The following is a 16,485-nucleotide window of genomic DNA, read 5'->3' as shown; positions in this document are numbered from 1 at the left end:
GCCTTGAGATTTCTTCTGACATTCTTCTGACTATCTTGACCTCTCTCTCTCTCCCCCACCCCGTATCCCCATTCCCCTGGTTTTATCTGGCCATAGAGAGCAGGGCTGAGGGAGGGCTCGGAGGAGAAAGTCAAACCACCACGTCCTCGTGCCCCAGAGAGTGACACAGGAGATGAGGACCAGGACCAGGAGAGGGATGCGGTCTTCTTGAAGGACAACCACCTGGCCATCGAACGCAAGTGCTCCAGCATAACGGTCAGCTCCACCTCCAGCCTGGAGGCTGAGGTGGACTTCACAGTTATTGGTGACTACCACGGCAGCGCTTTCGAAGACTTCTCCCGAAGCCTCCCCGAGCTCGACCGGGATAAGAGCGACTCTGAGACAGAAGGCCTGGTGTTCTCCCGGGATCTCAAGGGGCCCTCCAGCCAAGAGGACGAGTCTGGGGGCATCGAGGACAGCCCGGATCGAGGGGCCTGCTCCACCCCAGAAATGCCCCAGTTTGAGGTACAGTGGAGCTTCGTGGAGATCCAGCCCAACAGGGCACTGCATGTTCAGAGGGCCTTGGGCCGTGAGAAGACCAGCTATCAGCTGCAGCCTGAAGCTCTGTCTGGTGTTGCATGACCGCCCCTCCGTAGAACAGCATGGTTCTGCGACCGCATGTTTGCTGTGTCGGTTCACCCCTAACACACGCCCCATGGTGTTTTAACCCTGTGACCCCATCGCTTGCTGAGGTCAAGCGATGCCAGTGTTACTGACGACTCCTTGGCCCCCGCCCGTGTTGCATGGCACCTGCAGAGAGCATGTGTCTGTGGACTCTCAAGGCTCCCACAGCTGGTCTGAAACCTGAGTGGTTTCTCTTGATTCAGGCCAGGGCTCGTTTGCCCGGGGCCTGCAGAAGAGGCCGTTATTTAAACCCATCAGGTCCTGAGACCTCGGTGTGGAGTGGACACTCCAGGAAAAGAGAAGACACAGCCTTTGGGCAGGAGGCAGGGCCAGCATCTGGGCTTCTCTGCTTTGAGACCCCTTGGTTTTCAGAAACTCATCTTTGCCCTTTACCTCTAGCTGAGCCCTCCCTCTCTCCCTCCCTCCTTCCCTCCCTCCCTCCCTCCTTCCCAGGCAGTGATCACCAGCTTGTCCATCCAGGACTCTTGCTCCATACTGTACCCTCTAGGCAGAAGACCTGTCGTTCCTTTCTGTGCCTCCCTTACAGTGATCAGGACGGAACTCACACATCCCTTCTCTATGCTTTTCTGGCCACCCGGGTGGCAGTACTGTCCCCACCACACCCTGCTCTGCCCTGCCATGCTTTGACTCTAATGTTTCCCCAGCATAATGAGGACAGTGGCGGGTGGCTCTGCCCTCCTGCCAGGTGCCAGCTGTTGTGAGGCTGGCTCACACTCAGCACTAAGGGATGATTAATTGGATGAGTGGCTAGATCACAGGATTTTGGAAGAATCCCTCCTTTCTCCCTATTCTTTCCAACTACATGACAAGCTAGGTTCCATTCATCCAACCTGCAGTGTGTATAGCCATGAACTAGGCCCAGGAGAAGACTCCAAAGAAACAGGTCATGTGGCTTGAGTCGCACAGAGTCCTGTTTGTAAGCTGGTGTCCCTGGGCCGCATGAGGCCAACTGATGTGTTTTCTCTGGCTTTAATGTAAAATTAAAACACTACATTTCCTTATAAAATAAATAAATAAGTGGGTATAATAGACAGACAGACAGAGAGAGAGAGAGCAGAGGCTGTGCTAAAAGTCAAACCTGAGCGGAACGGCACTTGCTTTCTGTTTCTCTCAGCCAGCTAACCTCCTCACCAGTTCCCTCGCTGCCTGGCCCTGGATATTTCCCCGTATGTAGTTCTTGCTTTGAACAGTGGTTTACCTGAAGCGGCCAAGAGGTGGAGGCAATATGTGTGGAAGAAAAGCTCTGAGCACAGAATTTAGCCATCCTTTTAGTACAGCCTCAAAAAGACATGCAGCCCCTAGGGCACGAGGTCAGGCCTTCTTCATGCTGGGAGTGACTTTGGCTCCTCCTGCATCCCAGTTGCCTGTGAACAGGAGTTGTGTCTGGGCTTGAGTTTTCAAGTGTTCCCTTCATGTCCCCATAGTCCGTGAAAGCAGAAACTATGACCGTCAGCAGTCTGGCAATCAGAAAGAAGATCGAGCCAGAAGCCATGCTGCAGAGCCGAGTCTCCGCTGCAGACAGCACCCAGGTAACCTGCGCCTCCTCTGTAGCCTGACAAGGGGATCAGGCATTTGAGGAAAGGTCCTCAGTAAATGGCCAAGCCCTTTGGTCAGCCTTTTCCTTCCCTCATCCTCTCTGAGATCTGAGATGGGAATGGTGGGGAAAGACCATGCTTCTTAAAACTCAGTGTCCCCCATCTGTAAATGGGGGTGATCCTGCCTCCTTCCTCCTGGGAGTGTTCAGCACTCACGGTGGCTTGACAGGGGTGGAGAGGTTCTGCCCCAGGGTGGCTTGGGGGAGAGAAAAGGAGAAATCTCAATCGCTGTTTGGTCAGAACAGCTCACACGGGTCATTTCTTATGCATGGAGGTTCCACATTAGATTGGCAAGATGAACAAACCAAGGTCAAATGACTGAAGGTGTCTGTGTTAGTGAGTCGAAGCTCACTTGCACCCTGTGACAGCTGGTTTGCCTAGACACAGCCCACAACTTAATACATACTTTCCATGTGTCCTCTGTGGGTCTTTAGATCTGAAGGCTTATAGGGCTGAGTTTGTGGGTCTGAGAGATTGCCCCTAATTTTTCTTGCCCAGAAGGGCTACAGTACTCAGTCCCTACTCCTGTTGACCAATCTTTGTCTTAGCTGCGAGAAGGGCTGAGCAGATTGGTTGGTCATTGGCAGAGCCTTGCCCTGGCTTCATGCCCAGCACAAACAACCTGAAATATGACACAGAGTAGCGCAAGCAACTGTCATTTCCAGCATCTTTTTCTCCTACTGTTCCAGCGTGCAAACACGCTGTACAGGTGTCTCGTGCCACAGGAGTGTCATGAGCTGGGTCACCTTGGACAACCCACTTGCCTTCTCTGACTTGCTTTGTTTTCATAGCTTTTGAAAAAATTTTTTAAAAGATTTATTTATTTATTATGTCTACAACATTCTGCCTCCATGTATGCCCGCATGCCAGAGGAGCACGCTGGATCTCAGTACAGATGGTTGTGAGCCCCCATGTGGTTGCTGGGAATTGAACTCAGGACCTCTAGAAGAGCAGCCAGTGCTCTTAACCTCTGAGCCATCTCTCCAGCCTGTCGTAGCTTTTGTTTTAATACAAGGTATACAGAAACCCAAATGACCCCAAACTCCATAACCTGGCAGCTCTTTGTCATCAAAATGTCAAAAGACTGAGTGACACCATTTTTATGCTGTCGCGAGTGGGGGGGGAGATATAGGCGTGTTGCCAACAGAGATGTTTATATCTGCTTCTATTTAAAATTATTAGATCCGAGTGACCTCTGCCTTACACCATACCCTCTGCTCTGAGGTAGTTTAGAACTTACTCCTGTGCACCTCTCCGTGTCTCTGTCTCTCTCATGGCATGAGGACAGGGTTCCTACCAGCTGTCCCAAGCTGGCCTCAGACTTACTGTGCAGCTGAGGATGACCTTGAACTTTCGATCCTCTTGCTTCAGGCTCCCCTGTGCTGGGGTTACAGGTTACACCACCATATCCAGTTTGGTTGGTTTTTCTTTTTCTAAATGGGGCCTGGGAGTTGAACCTAAGCAAGCATTCTACCACCTGTGCTATGACCCCAGCCCTGTGTCCACTAGTCCCAGGCCACTTAGGAACATGTCCTAACTGTCACTGAACCCTGTGGTGGGTTTTATCTGGGGTAAAGTCTTCTCGTTCATGTTTCTTGAAGAACCTTGAAAAAGCACCAGTTTCTGTTGTAGTATAAAACACCGTGGCCAAAAGCACCGAGGAGGAAAGGGTTTATTTGGGTTTACAACTCTCAGGTCATGAGCCATCACTGAGGGAAGTCAAGGCTGGAATTTCAGGCAGGCACCTGGAGGCAGGAACTGAAGCAGAGGTCATGGAGGAGCGCTGCTTCCTGGTTGCTCCTCATGACTTTCTCAGTCTACTTTTCTGGTTTTGTTTGGTTTTGGTTTTTCAAGACAGGGTTTTTCTGTGTAACCCTGGCTGTTCTAGAATTAGCTCTGTAGAATCAAGCTGATTTTGAATTCATAGAGCTCTGCCTGCCTTTGTCTCCTGCGTGCTGGGATTAAAGGTGTGAGCCATCACCGCCCGGCTTCAGCCTTGTTCTTATACTGTCCAGGACCATCTGCCCAAGGACGGTTCTGCCTCCAGTGATCTGGGTCCTCCCACATCATTAGTCCAGAGAATTCATGGAAGACTTGCCTACAGGCCAGTCTTGTGGAGGCATATTCCCAATTGAGAATCTCTTCCCAAAATGACTCTAGCTTGTGTCAAGTTGACATAAAACCAACCAAAGTGCCATGTTAACTTCCCACGGGTTGCTAAATCAAAGCTTGGGTAGAATTCGTCAACTTGGATGTGGTCGCCCTTCCTTTGTTCAGTAGACATTGAAATGAACCCTTTGAAGAGCCTTGGGGCCCTCTCAAGTGCTCCGTGACCACCCCCGGTGCACGCCCCCACTCACGGAGCTTGTCATTTTGTAACTGGGACTGCCACAAGCCAGGTGACATAGTCTCTAATGCCTCCTCATCTGCTTCGCAGGTTGATGGGGGTGCCCCCGTGGGGAAAGACTTCATGGTGACCCCCCCTTGCATCACCACAGAGACAGTCTCCACCACTATGGTAAGTGGGATCGGGTGATTCCTCTCTCTGACCCATCCCTCATTCCCCACAACAGCCAGAACTTGGCAGCTGTTTCAGGAAGATCTTAGCTGCCCTCATGGTGGTGAGACAGATGACTGGATTCCTGTTGTCTGGTTCCTTGGTTGCCTTTGTACATAGCGTAGTCAGTCTTTGGTTTTCCAGATTGAATAACGTGGGGAGTGGAGTCCCAGAGTCTTAGTTTTCCGGGCCATCTCAGCCATGCAGGAGTAGAGGGAGGGTAGAATGGCCTGATTCTCGACATGCAGGAATCTTGCAATTCCAGGTGACTTTTACCTGTAAGTAAACATTGGCCTGAAAGCCCCACCCCACCCCTATCCTGCCAGCAAACCTAAACCAGTCACCAGCAGTTTCAGAACACTTTCTCACTGTGACCAGTAGATGGCAGCAGTGAACCTGGGTTGTAAACGCAGAGGTTTTGGACGCCTTCTAAAGGGACCTTGCAGATTTTGCTGTTTATTTGCTGTCTAACCAGTAAAGTCCTTGGCTTCCAGTGTCCTCATTTGTAAAATAGGAGTCACCCCCCTTCTGTGTGGCTCACAGCTTCTTACGAGACTCTAATGAAGTGGTTCTCAACCTTCCTAAGGCTGTGACTCTTTAATACAGTTCCTCATGTTTTGGCGACCCCCAAAACATAAAACTATTTCATTGCTACTTCATAACTTTAATCTTTCTACTGTTATGATTTATAATGTATATCTGATATGCAGATATCTAATATGTGACCCTTGTGGAGGTCAAGACCCAGGTTGAGAACCACTACTCTACAGCCCTTAACAACGAAATCGAACAGACAGCATATTCTAGCCACAGGTTGTGGTGTCAGGCAGTCTCCAGAGACGTCTGACCTTTGGGTTATAAACTGTGGTATCCACTGTTCTTTCTTTGACATCCTTTACAAATGAGAAAACAAGTTCAGGGGTGAGTAAAGGGATTAACCCAAGGTCACATGACCAATAAATCCCAGTTTAGCCTCAGGCATTTTGACACCAGAAGTCTCAACTTCATTGGCAGTCGCTCTGCTCTGCCCCTGTCCTGACCTGTGTGAACATCAGCTTTATGGGTCTGGGGCTGCAGAGTGTAGCAGTGTCTGATCAGATATTTCCTGAGCTAGAGAGAGTTGTTTTTGAATGGCTTGTCTGACCCCTGACCTCTACCGGAGAAGATGGTTTCATTTAAGTCAGAGTTCTCAGCAGGTGGGTTGTTTTAAGTAACCAGTCTCTACGATCAGTACTTTAAATCAGTCACCAGAGGGCACCATTTCCCTCGTGGGTCAGTTCTGGCTCTCTCTCCAAACTGTTACTCTGAGGCATTGAGATACTTGTAAGGATACATTTAGATTCCTCTTCATGGTGAATAGACAGCTACTCCATTCATCTCCTCATCCATCCATTCATCTGTCCATTTGTCCCGAAAACATTGATGAGTCTCTACTGTCTGTCTAGCACAGGGACCCGTGCTGCAGAGGCCCCACTGCCTACTAGGATCCTGTGTTCAGTTGTCATCACAGTACCTGTCTGTATGTCCGTCTTGGGCACACAGTGATGAGCAAGGCCCAACCCTCACCTTGGGCAAGTCACCTGCACCTCCCAAACCCTTCACTTCCGCCTCTGTAAAGTGGGTTGGGAACAATACAGTGCGTGCCTTCAAGGGCTCCTGCGAGCATGAGCAAGTACCCTGTGCAAAGCCCTCCCCCCAGCAATCCTGGCCTTGGTGTCCCCAGATGTCAGCTGCTGCTGTCTCTCTCCTTCCTTCATGGAACACTGGGATGAAGCTGTGAGTGACGTCTCTGCTAGGAGGATCTGGGGAAGGTGTCACCCAGGCAGGGACAGGAGAGCTGTGGGGGAAGGATGGGTTGAGGTGTGGTCACAGGAGAAGACTTCCAGCTGCGGAGAGCAGGAGGGGGCTGTGGGGAGGGCTGCAAAGGACTGAACCAGAGGTTGCAGTGTTCCCAGTGCCATGTAGGACTGTTTACACTCTGTCCTGGGGACAACAGGCAATAGTATTTCTAGAGTAGAAGCCTGTCGTCAGCTGCATGCGTTGATTAGGTTATCAGCTTGTGTGAGTGTGGCCTGGACCTTTAATAAATATTTATTGAACACTCACAATATTCGAGGTACTGTGAATCCTGTCCTGGAGGAGACAGCATCTCTAGCCCTGGGGCGCACATTAAGCCAGAAAGAGAAGGTGTGAACCTGTCTGAGGGTTGCTGGTGTCCAGCAGGGGCACTGCCAGGGTGGAAGAAGGTAGGTGCCCCCGAGTTAGGGATTGGAGATCCTGGAGTAGGAAAGTGCAGTGTGTGGGCACTGGTAGGATACCCAGGAGACAGGATGGACAGATGGGCTGGGGACAGTGTTTACTGGACGTGTGGTCCCAGGTGCCTGCAACAAAGGCATAGTTCCCCACCCTGCTCCAAAGCTCCTAATTCAGAAACTTGGGGATCCTAGGAGTCTGTGTTCACAAGCCCTCTTGGTGACGCCCCTTGGGGTAGTGTGAGGGGAGTGTAATGCTTGTGTTAGGTTCAAGCAACCAGTTCTGCTGCAGGTCTGACCAGTGTGAGACATCTCTAGGGTGTTTCCAGGGAAAGGCTCAGGAGATGATTGGGTTTGAAGATTTAGGGTTCAAGATCTGGGCAACAGGTAGGATAGGACTGTGGCACCAGAGAGGCAGTAGAAATCCCTGGGTATCTGCAGGTGGATGGAGGGGAGCCCTGAGGACAGATGTGGAGGGGGGTGCCTTGCCCAGGGAGAGGAACTGCTTCCTTGAGTTGGGACATAGTTCTGGCTATAAATACAGTCAGCGTGGGAGGGAGGAGCACCTAGGTTTTAAACAACCTATGTCGTATTTACTGGCTTCTGTTTCTACCATGAAGATTGAGAGGAGCCGTGGATGCTGGCCTCAGGACAAGAGGGAAGACAGAATCAGAAGCTATATGCAAGCATAGTCTGAGAGACAGAGGACCCAAAGGGACCTGGTGTCTGTTGACTAAGCAAGAGAAAGAAAACACGGCTAGAAATGGCCTTATAGTCTGGGACCCAAGATGTAGGGAATGCATCTCAGGATGGCGTGCCATGTGACCTGGTCACTGACAGTCAGGGCAGGAGCATGTGTGGCAGAGGCTCCGTCCTCCCCCCATGCTGTGGCAGAAAGACAACAGTCTAGGTCCTTGCCGTGCACAGACCGAGACTTTCCATTTAGCTGAGACGCTTATAGCCAAGCTGAGCTGGAGACTATGCAGACGTGAGAGACAGCAGAAAGACCCTCAGTGTCCCTTGGCCAGATACAGGACACCAAGTCCAGTGACAATTCCAGGGAGCTCTAGCAGTTAGAATCTAGAATAAGGCCAGGGGAGCTGGCTCAGGAGTGACAGTTCCAAGGGCAGAATGCTAGTTTGGACCACAAGCACCTAGCAGCCACGGAGGCTGTCCAGCTGGGAGTTGACTCCTGGTTCCACCACTGTCGTACTGTAGGACATGAACAAGCCACATACTGTGTGTCCCCTGTAGGATAGGACTGCTGCCAGGGATTGCCTTCAGTGGCTATGAAGGTTAAATGAGGTCACACGCATGCACATACCTGGTGAATGCCCAGTGCCTGGCAGGTCCTGGGAAGTACCTACATGGTTCATCCACCTGTACTTCTGCATTACCAACAGCTTCTGGTTTACAAACCCTTTTCCCTATATTCTCCTCACAAGGGCTCCAGGGGAATAGACAAAGGTCCTTTTCCACAGACAGTAGGGAGGGAGTGGCTCTGCCTCAAAATTCACAGCAGGTCCAGGATAAGAGCCTGGGCCCACCCAACTCCTTTTAGGGCTTCCAGAGAGCAATACTGTATCCTGTTCACCTTGGCATCCCTAATAGCAGGGATTCAGTAAATGTTTGCTGAGTGAGTGTGTGAGCGAGCATGCGCGTGTGTGTGGGATTGAGCAAGGGAGGACTGAATGGGTGCCTCAGCTCTCTGCTTCTGTGTTGATGATGACCACATGGTCACATGCCCTGGCTCTCCTGGAGGCCTTCTGACCTGAGACCTGGCCATCTGAGCACTATTGTCTCCCCAGGAGAACAGTCTCAAGTCCGGGAAGGGGGCAGCTGCCATGATCCCCGGCCCACAGACGGTGGCCACGGAAATCCGTTCTCTTTCACCGGTAAGTAGGCAGGACCAGCTCAGGCTAGGGGACTCGGAGCCTGGCATGCGGGCACACAGCCACAGCAAGTGCAGTGAGGGGCCAGGGAACTCGGAGCTGAGTGTGCCAGCACGCAGCCACAGCAAGTGCGGTAAGGCGCTCAGTACCATTTCAAATGCCCACATGCTCCCCGAGGTGCCCATCAGCACCCCCCATGTAACCAAAGCATTGTCATCAGGGCTGAAGGTAAACAGGACGGGGACACACACACACACACACACACACACACACACACTGCTGTGTCAGCTTATAAAGCAGGAAAAGCAGGGAGTTAGGAGTCCAGAGGCTTGGTTCTAGGCTGGACTCTGTTGGTGACCGCCCCACCGGTGACCCTGAGTCTGTCATTAGAGGTCTTTTATGATGCTTTCATTCTGTTTGTTGTTCTCAATATCTAGTCCAGAGAGAGCATGTTCCTGCTTGTGACGGGATGAGGTCCTGCAGGCTCTGTCTGCCGCCCAGATCCATCTGGTCATTTTTCTAGGATTCTTCCATTCTAGGCCGTTGTTAGGACGCTGGGCCTTAGGGATTCATCTAAGAGTTATAGATGCCTGGGTCTGGGAATGTTCTAGGTCTAGAAGTGGAAAGATTCTAATATTGTATAAGAATTGATGATTCAAAGCATCTTGGCATCCCTGCTTCACCTTCACGGGCCCCTGCTTCTCCCTGGGAAAGTTTCCCTAGCCCTGCCTGCTCCTTCAGAGCCCAGTGCCCTGACCTGACCCCCGGGGTGGGGGTGGTTATATTCTGCAGATCATCGGGAAAGATGTCCTCACCAGCACCTACGGCGCCACTGCGGAAACCCTCTCAACCTCCACCACCACCCATGTCACCAAAGTGAGTAGCAGCAGGCTCCCGGGCCCCAGTGGGCTCCCAGGCCCCATGGGCTCCCAGGCCCCAGCGGGCTTCAGGGCCCCAGCGGCTGTAGGTGGGAAGGTCATTACCATGCTGACCCCTGGCTCCTCATTCTCTAAGGCTCACGGAGGGGACCTTGGCCAGTTCTGGAGTGTGCTGTCCTGTGCTACTGTTGTCTGGGAGTAGGCTTTGCACACAGCATTGGCAGCTAACCCGTGGGGTCAGATGTTCTCTCCAAACAATCATGTCTGCATCTTACAGGCTTTGAGAGCCAGGAGAGTTCAGAAGAGTGATGTGCGGGAAGCTCCCCAAAGTCAGGCCTTGTCATTTAGAAAAAGCTGCTGTTTGCCAGACCTGATAATACAAGCCTCTAGTCCCAGCTACTTAGAAAGCTGATGTGGGACTGAAAGCCCAGGGCAGCCTGGGCAACATAATGGGAACTTATTTCAAAATAGAAAGTGAAGAGGAATGGAGATATTTCTCAATGGTATAGTCTTTGTTCTGTCCTCCCTGCTGGTCCACCCACCCAAAACAAGAGAGAGAAGAGAATGGAGTTTGAGTAGGGTCCTGGGACTCTGCAGAGCACCTGAGGGCACAGCAACCAGGAGGCGTGCTATGCTAGCAGGAGGGGCAGAGACACTGGGTGTTTACCTCTTTGTTAAGCAAAAGCTAAGTGACCATCAACCTTCCTGGACTTCCAGGCTGCTGGAGGAGGTGTGTTTGTAGGAAACCAGGAAGCAGCGTGTAGATAGGGGACTGGGAAATTAGGATGCACTTGGGGCAGGGAAGTGCAGAGTGGGGGCAGAGAAGATAGGCACCAGACCCTGGGGCAGAGAAGATAGGCACCAGACCCTGGGGCAGAGAGGATAGGCACCCGGCTCTGGGGCAAAGAAGATAGGCACCAGACCCTGGGGCTGATTTGATCATGGAGGATCCTAGTCACTAGGAAATTTAACTCAGGTAGTGACTCAGTGGAGATAGGCTCCCTGGAGCTGTCTGTCTGATAGATGTGAGGAGGTAGAGGAAGGAGAACCAAGGCCTGGACTTGAGGGCTTCCGCCAAGGGGGAGTTGGAAGAGACCAGGACAGAGAAGGGAGGCATTCCTAGGGGCCATCAGCTGTGACAGCCAAGGAACTAGGAAGGGTTGAGAAGGAGCCTGTTGCAAGTGCACAGCTGAGCCGCCAGGGAGAACTGGAGAGGCCCAGCCATGACTGGAAGCCAGAGGAGCCAGGCTGAGCCCCAGGGTTGAGCAGAAGGGCAAGTCTGGTTGATAATACTCGCCTGCAACTTTGTAGCATTGTCACCTTGTCACATCTCCCAGGAAGCAACCTCTCAAAACACCTGAGAGAAGCGCATGGGCTTTATGGGAATGCCTCACACGGCACACCCCACAGTGGATGGCGCAGGAAACTCTCCTCTGTACCTCACCACTCAGGGGCCCCTTTGGTTCACCCTTGCCTATCTCCAGCTAGGCTTTTCCTGGGTCACATCCTCCTTGACCTTGCCAAACAGTTAGGTCCCCTCCCATCCTCTGCTTCTAAGCCCCACTCTTTGAGAAAACAGGAGAGGCAATAAAGTATCTTCATAGGATTGTTCCAAGTCTTTTAAGGTAGACTCTTGTCTCCAAGTCTTTTAAGGTAGACTCTTGTCACCATTCACATTCCATTCATGTGCTCATTCAACAGATCTACATTCAGCACTGCCAGGTCAGGTGGGGAAAGGTGCGGGGTGAAGGGACACTGAGGTGATCAAAGTACAAGCCCCCCTCTCCAGGTCTTGAAGTCTGGAGAGGTGAGCGAGGCCATGTGCACATAGGTCAGCACCATGTAGAGGCCCAAAACGGGGAGAGATAGAGACTCAGTGCTTGGGGAAGGCCGGGACAGGAAGCCTTGGGACCCTGCCAACCAAGGAGCAGCATCTGAGCTGGGTATGGGAGTTATAAATGGAACAGTTTGAGAGCTGGGAGTGATGATAACCTGAAGTCCTCAAACTAGAAGAGAATGCCGAGGAGGGCAGGAAAGGCTGGTTGACTGAAGCCGAGGTGTGTAGGTCTGTCACAGCTGACCTAAGAGGGACCTCGCCTTTCTCTCCCCTGCCCTCTCCTTCTCTCTCCACAGACTGTGAAAGGAGGGTTTTCTGAGACAAGGATCGAGAAGCGAATCATCATTACTGGGGACGAAGATGTCGATCAAGACCAGGTACAGAGCTAGGAGAAGTATTTCCAGGGCACAGCCCAGTATCCAGTCCCTCCTATATGGTGGGGTGACCTATGGGGGCTACCCTTCTGAGCAGAGAAGGTGTCCACCCCTGGCTGACCCCCAAGAAGGGGCATTGGATGGAGACTAGAAGATTTCAACTCTAGTCTTGTCCTCTGACTGTTTAACTTGTCCCCTCCTGGGCCTCAGTTTCCCCAGCTGGGCAGTAGGGGCTTGTGTTCGGTTTCTCTCATAGGCACTATTCTGTGGTGCCTCACTATGCTTTTCTGCCACCAGGCTCTGGCTTTGGCCATCAAGGAAGCCAAACTACAGCATCCAGACATGCTGGTAACCAAAGCTGTTGTCTACAGAGAAACAGACCCATCCCCGGAGGAGAGGGACAAGAAGCCACAGGTACAGGTCTGGATCTCAGCAGTGTGGGAGGGAGGAGGAAGCAGTAAAAAGATTCTTGGAAGCCAGATGGTGGTGATGCACACCTTTAATCCCAGTACTTAGGAGGCAGAGGCAGGTGGTCTCTGAGTTCAAGGCCAACCTGGTCTACAGAGTGAGTTCCAGGACAGCTTGGGCGATGCAGAGAAATGCTGTCTCTGGAAAAAAAAAATTCTTGGGAGAGTCATTTCCTTTGAGAGCCCAGGTGGCGTGATTGATAGTGCAGCTGTGGCCCTTACCGACCTGGCTTGTGGTTCTAAGGAGAGAGACAGTGGCCCTGCTTCAGGCCAAAGGAAGGAGGAGGGGAAGATGATGTCAGAAAAGCGAGTCCACAAGTGGCAAGGGAAGGATGCTGAGGATCAATAGGGGGACTATATAAATGGAGGCGCTGGCCAGTCTGGGTGCCATATTCCCATCCCTGAATCCCTGTCTCTATCCGGGTCATGAGATGCTCTAAGGGGATGTGATGCCTAGAACCCTTGGTCCCATCTGCTTTGCTGGCTTACAAACCCAGGACTTCTCAGGCCTTCCACACCCAGATGCAGTGCTGGGACATGTTGGGCTCCTCACAGCCTGCACTAGGGAGGGTTCTTCTGCCTCTCTAGAAGCTTGCTGAATTTTATCAGACATAGAAGACAAAAATCTCACAGACATGGGAAGTACCTACTGTGTGGTTCCATCCTCTAGATGTGATTAGCAGGCAAAGTTTTTATCCCATTGGGAATAAAAATAGACCAGTGCTTCCTCTAGAATGTGCCAGTGAAGAGCTACAAGGAACTTTCTAGGAATGTTTCCACCTGGCTTGGCTGCGTGAAGATACACATAGATAAAATTTTTTAGGGCTGGGAGTTTAGCCTAACAATAGAGCAGATGCGTACCATGAGTGAGGTACCAGGTTCCATCCTCAGCACCACCACCCCCCAAAGAAAAGTCAAGCTCTTATTGCTCTCAGGTCTGTGCACTGCAGTGAGAAAACTCCTACCTCCAAGTCCCCACAAACAGTAGCTGCTTGCCTCTTTGCTTTTCTTGAATCAGTGAAAGTTTTCCAGAGCAGTACAAAGACTCTTCTCTTCTTTTGAGTTCTGACTTCCTAGAGAGAAAAGTGCTGAAATGTTTTCCTGCCATTTGAAAGGATGCTAACCCAGAGTCTAGACCAGTCTCACCCGAAAGAACTTCTGTAACGGTTGCAGTGTTTTACCTGTGGGGTCCAATATGGCAGTCACTGCCAAATGTGGCTGTTGAGTACTTGAAATGGTTCATCCAAGAAGAGATGAGCTCTAAGGGTAAATTCATGTAGGATTTTGAGGATTTAGTATGAAAAAAAGTCAGCTATCTCAGTAATTTTAATGCTTATGAAATGAAAAGGGATATATTGAGTTAAATAATACGCTCGATAGGGTTTTTGCGTCTTTTTGGTATTATTGGAGGCAGGGTCTCATATAGACTAGGTTGCCCTTGAATATCCTTTTTGGCCAAGGATGACCTTGAACTCCTGATCCTCCTACCTATACATCTCCATCATTAGGGTTACAAGAACCAGCACTCCTGATATTATGCTGCCCCAGAAACCAAGGGCTTTGCTGCACACAAGGCAAGCATTCTACAAACAGAGCTGCATTCCCAGGCCCTTTTGTTTGGTTTATTTGGTTGGTTGGTTTTGGTTTTTCGAGACAGGGTTTCTCTGTAGCTATGGAGCCTGTCCAGGAACTAGCTCTTGTAGACCAGGCTGGCCTCGAACTCACAGAGATCCACCTTTCTCTGCTTCCCGAGTGCTGGAATTAAAGGCATGCACCACCACTGCCCAGTTGGCCCTTTTGTTTTTTAAGGCAATGGAGATCAATCCCCAGGACTTGGCACATATTAACAAGTATTCTATTACATCCCCAGATCCCCACATATATTATTAAAATGAATTTCACACGTGTCTTAGTCACTCACTGTTCTATTGCTGTGAAGAGACACCATGACCAAGGCAACTCTTATAAAAGAAAGCATTTAATTGGGAGTTTGCTTACAGTTTCATCATAGTGGAAAGCATGGCAGCAGGCCAGGCGGGCATGATGCTGGAGTAGTTGAGAGCTACATCCTGATCCACAGGCGACAGACAGACACAGAGAGAGACAGAGACAGAGAGACTGGGCCCACCCCCCAGTGACACACTTCCTCCAGCAAGGCCACACCTACTCCACACCTCCTAATCCTTATTTTCAAATAGCTACACTCCCCAGTGGCTAAACATTCCAATATATAATCCTATGGGGACCATTCCTTCTCAAACCATCACACATGTTCACTTTTTATTAAGTTAACATTTAGAATTTGAGTATCAGAGACATAGCTCATTCTGTAAAGTGTTTGCCATTCAATTGTAGGACCTGAGTTTGAACCCCAAAAGTCACTTTTAGAAAGTTGGGTGTTATAGTGCACACTTGTAATCCCAGTGCCAGGGAGGCAGAGGCGGAATCAGGCAGTTGCCTAGGGCCTGCTGGTCAGCCCATTTGACCTCAGTGAGCTCCAGGCTGGGAAGAGACCAGCCCTGCCTCACACAAACAGACGAAAAACAATGTAGACAGATAAGCCACCACCCAAAGTTGACCTCCGGTTTAAACGTGCACATGCATTCATGTGTACCTCATACACAGATATGCACAAATACACACACACACACACACACACACACACACACACATGACATCACCTTGGGAAGCTGCTGGAGAAGCCTTGTGATAGTCTAATCTGGAATGGCTCAGCAGGGACCTGGAACCTCTACTGTCTGAGAATTACTGCTTAGTTATACATTGGTCCTTATGAAGTTCCCACGTAGCCAGATGTAGGAGCCATGGTTCTAAGAGCTCTGTACTGGTGGGACTCAGAGGCCTAGCTTTGTAGCCATTCTGGTGACCAGTAAGTCAGTTTCTTCTGTTAGGGGGACTCAGTCTCATCATTTGCAAAGTGAAGAGCCGAAGCAGGTGCCCTTTCTAGTTGCATTCCTCTGACTGTGTGCTATCCTGGGGTGTCTTTCCTGTCACCTCCATTTTCTCTCGCACTCAGCCACGTTTTCCCCAGAGGCTGCTTGCAGCTAGGACCCTGGGTTCTCGCAGCCTCCACACGGGACCTGCCCCACCTCTTCAGTCTTCGACATTAGCCCCGCTGTTCCCCTTGTTGCTTCATTCCTTCCTCTTCATGTCTTTGTGGCAAGCACCATGGGATGCCCCTATTTTCCTTCCAGGCCATTCTGTAAAGATCCACTTTGGGGAAACGTAGTCTCTATCTCGCCTACTTTTTCCACGTGCTTTGCCAGAAGTTATTGCCAAGTAGGAGCCATCCCAGACTCTTAGTCCCTCCAACTAATTCTGGGGAGTGCTCTTTCTGAATTAAACAAAACAAATGAAACCCTTGCTTCCTAAGGTTCCTAAAAATCCCTGGTTTGACAGATAGATGCATCTTGGTACCCCAGAGAAAAACCCTGTAGTCCCACAGCCCTAAGTTCAAATCTCAAGCCCTCCTCATTTTCCTCCTCTTCCTACCCTTTTTTGGAGCTATGTTTTGCTATATAGCCCAGGCATCCTGTGTTTTATCAGCTGACAGGTACCAGCAATTCTAGTAGTATCCGTTGCTCTTATTCATAGGGTGCTTATGCTGTGCCAGGCACCAAGCTTTGTGCTGTCAGCTCATTCATTTTAAAAGTAAGGAAACAGATGCTCAGAGACCTTAACTGGCTTGCCTGTAGCTACGGTGCTGGGAACATGATGAACTGATTAGAAGCTAAACCTACTGTGTTAGACTCCAGAGCCACCTATGTTCCTCACCACACTGACTTCCCATAGTCTCTGACTCATAGAGATCATGTTTGTATGGTAATTACCACAGTGCCTGGCACACAGTAAATATTTTATAACAGTCACTTCTGTCATTATGGTGGTAAGATATCAATGGCTGTCCTAAACCAAGAATGAATTGCTGTGC

General features: G+C 50.6%; 1 protein-coding gene across 1 annotated transcript in view; it reads left to right on the top strand.

The window, feature by feature from the left end:
• The window catches only part of Epb41l1 (erythrocyte membrane protein band 4.1 like 1), a 72,712-nt gene that overhangs the window by 51,288 nt on the left and 4,939 nt on the right, over nucleotides 1–16,485 (top strand). Inside the window, exons 17-23 of the mRNA XM_042055061.1 lie at nucleotides 97–504; nucleotides 2,109–2,213; nucleotides 4,717–4,797; nucleotides 8,897–8,983; nucleotides 9,773–9,856; nucleotides 11,992–12,072; nucleotides 12,367–12,483. Of these exons, the coding sequence (XP_041910995.1) occupies nucleotides 97–504; nucleotides 2,109–2,213; nucleotides 4,717–4,797; nucleotides 8,897–8,983; nucleotides 9,773–9,856; nucleotides 11,992–12,072; nucleotides 12,367–12,483 (963 nt within the window). The remainder of the gene's footprint in view (nucleotides 1–96; nucleotides 505–2,108; nucleotides 2,214–4,716; nucleotides 4,798–8,896; nucleotides 8,984–9,772; nucleotides 9,857–11,991; nucleotides 12,073–12,366; nucleotides 12,484–16,485) is intronic.

Source organism: Arvicola amphibius, chromosome 5 (genome assembly GCF_903992535.2).
Source record: "Arvicola amphibius chromosome 5, mArvAmp1.2, whole genome shotgun sequence".
Lineage (NCBI taxonomy): Eukaryota > Metazoa > Chordata > Mammalia > Rodentia > Cricetidae > Arvicola > Arvicola amphibius.
Note: the sequence above shows the minus strand (reverse complement) of the source record. Positions and strands in the feature narration are given on the sequence as shown.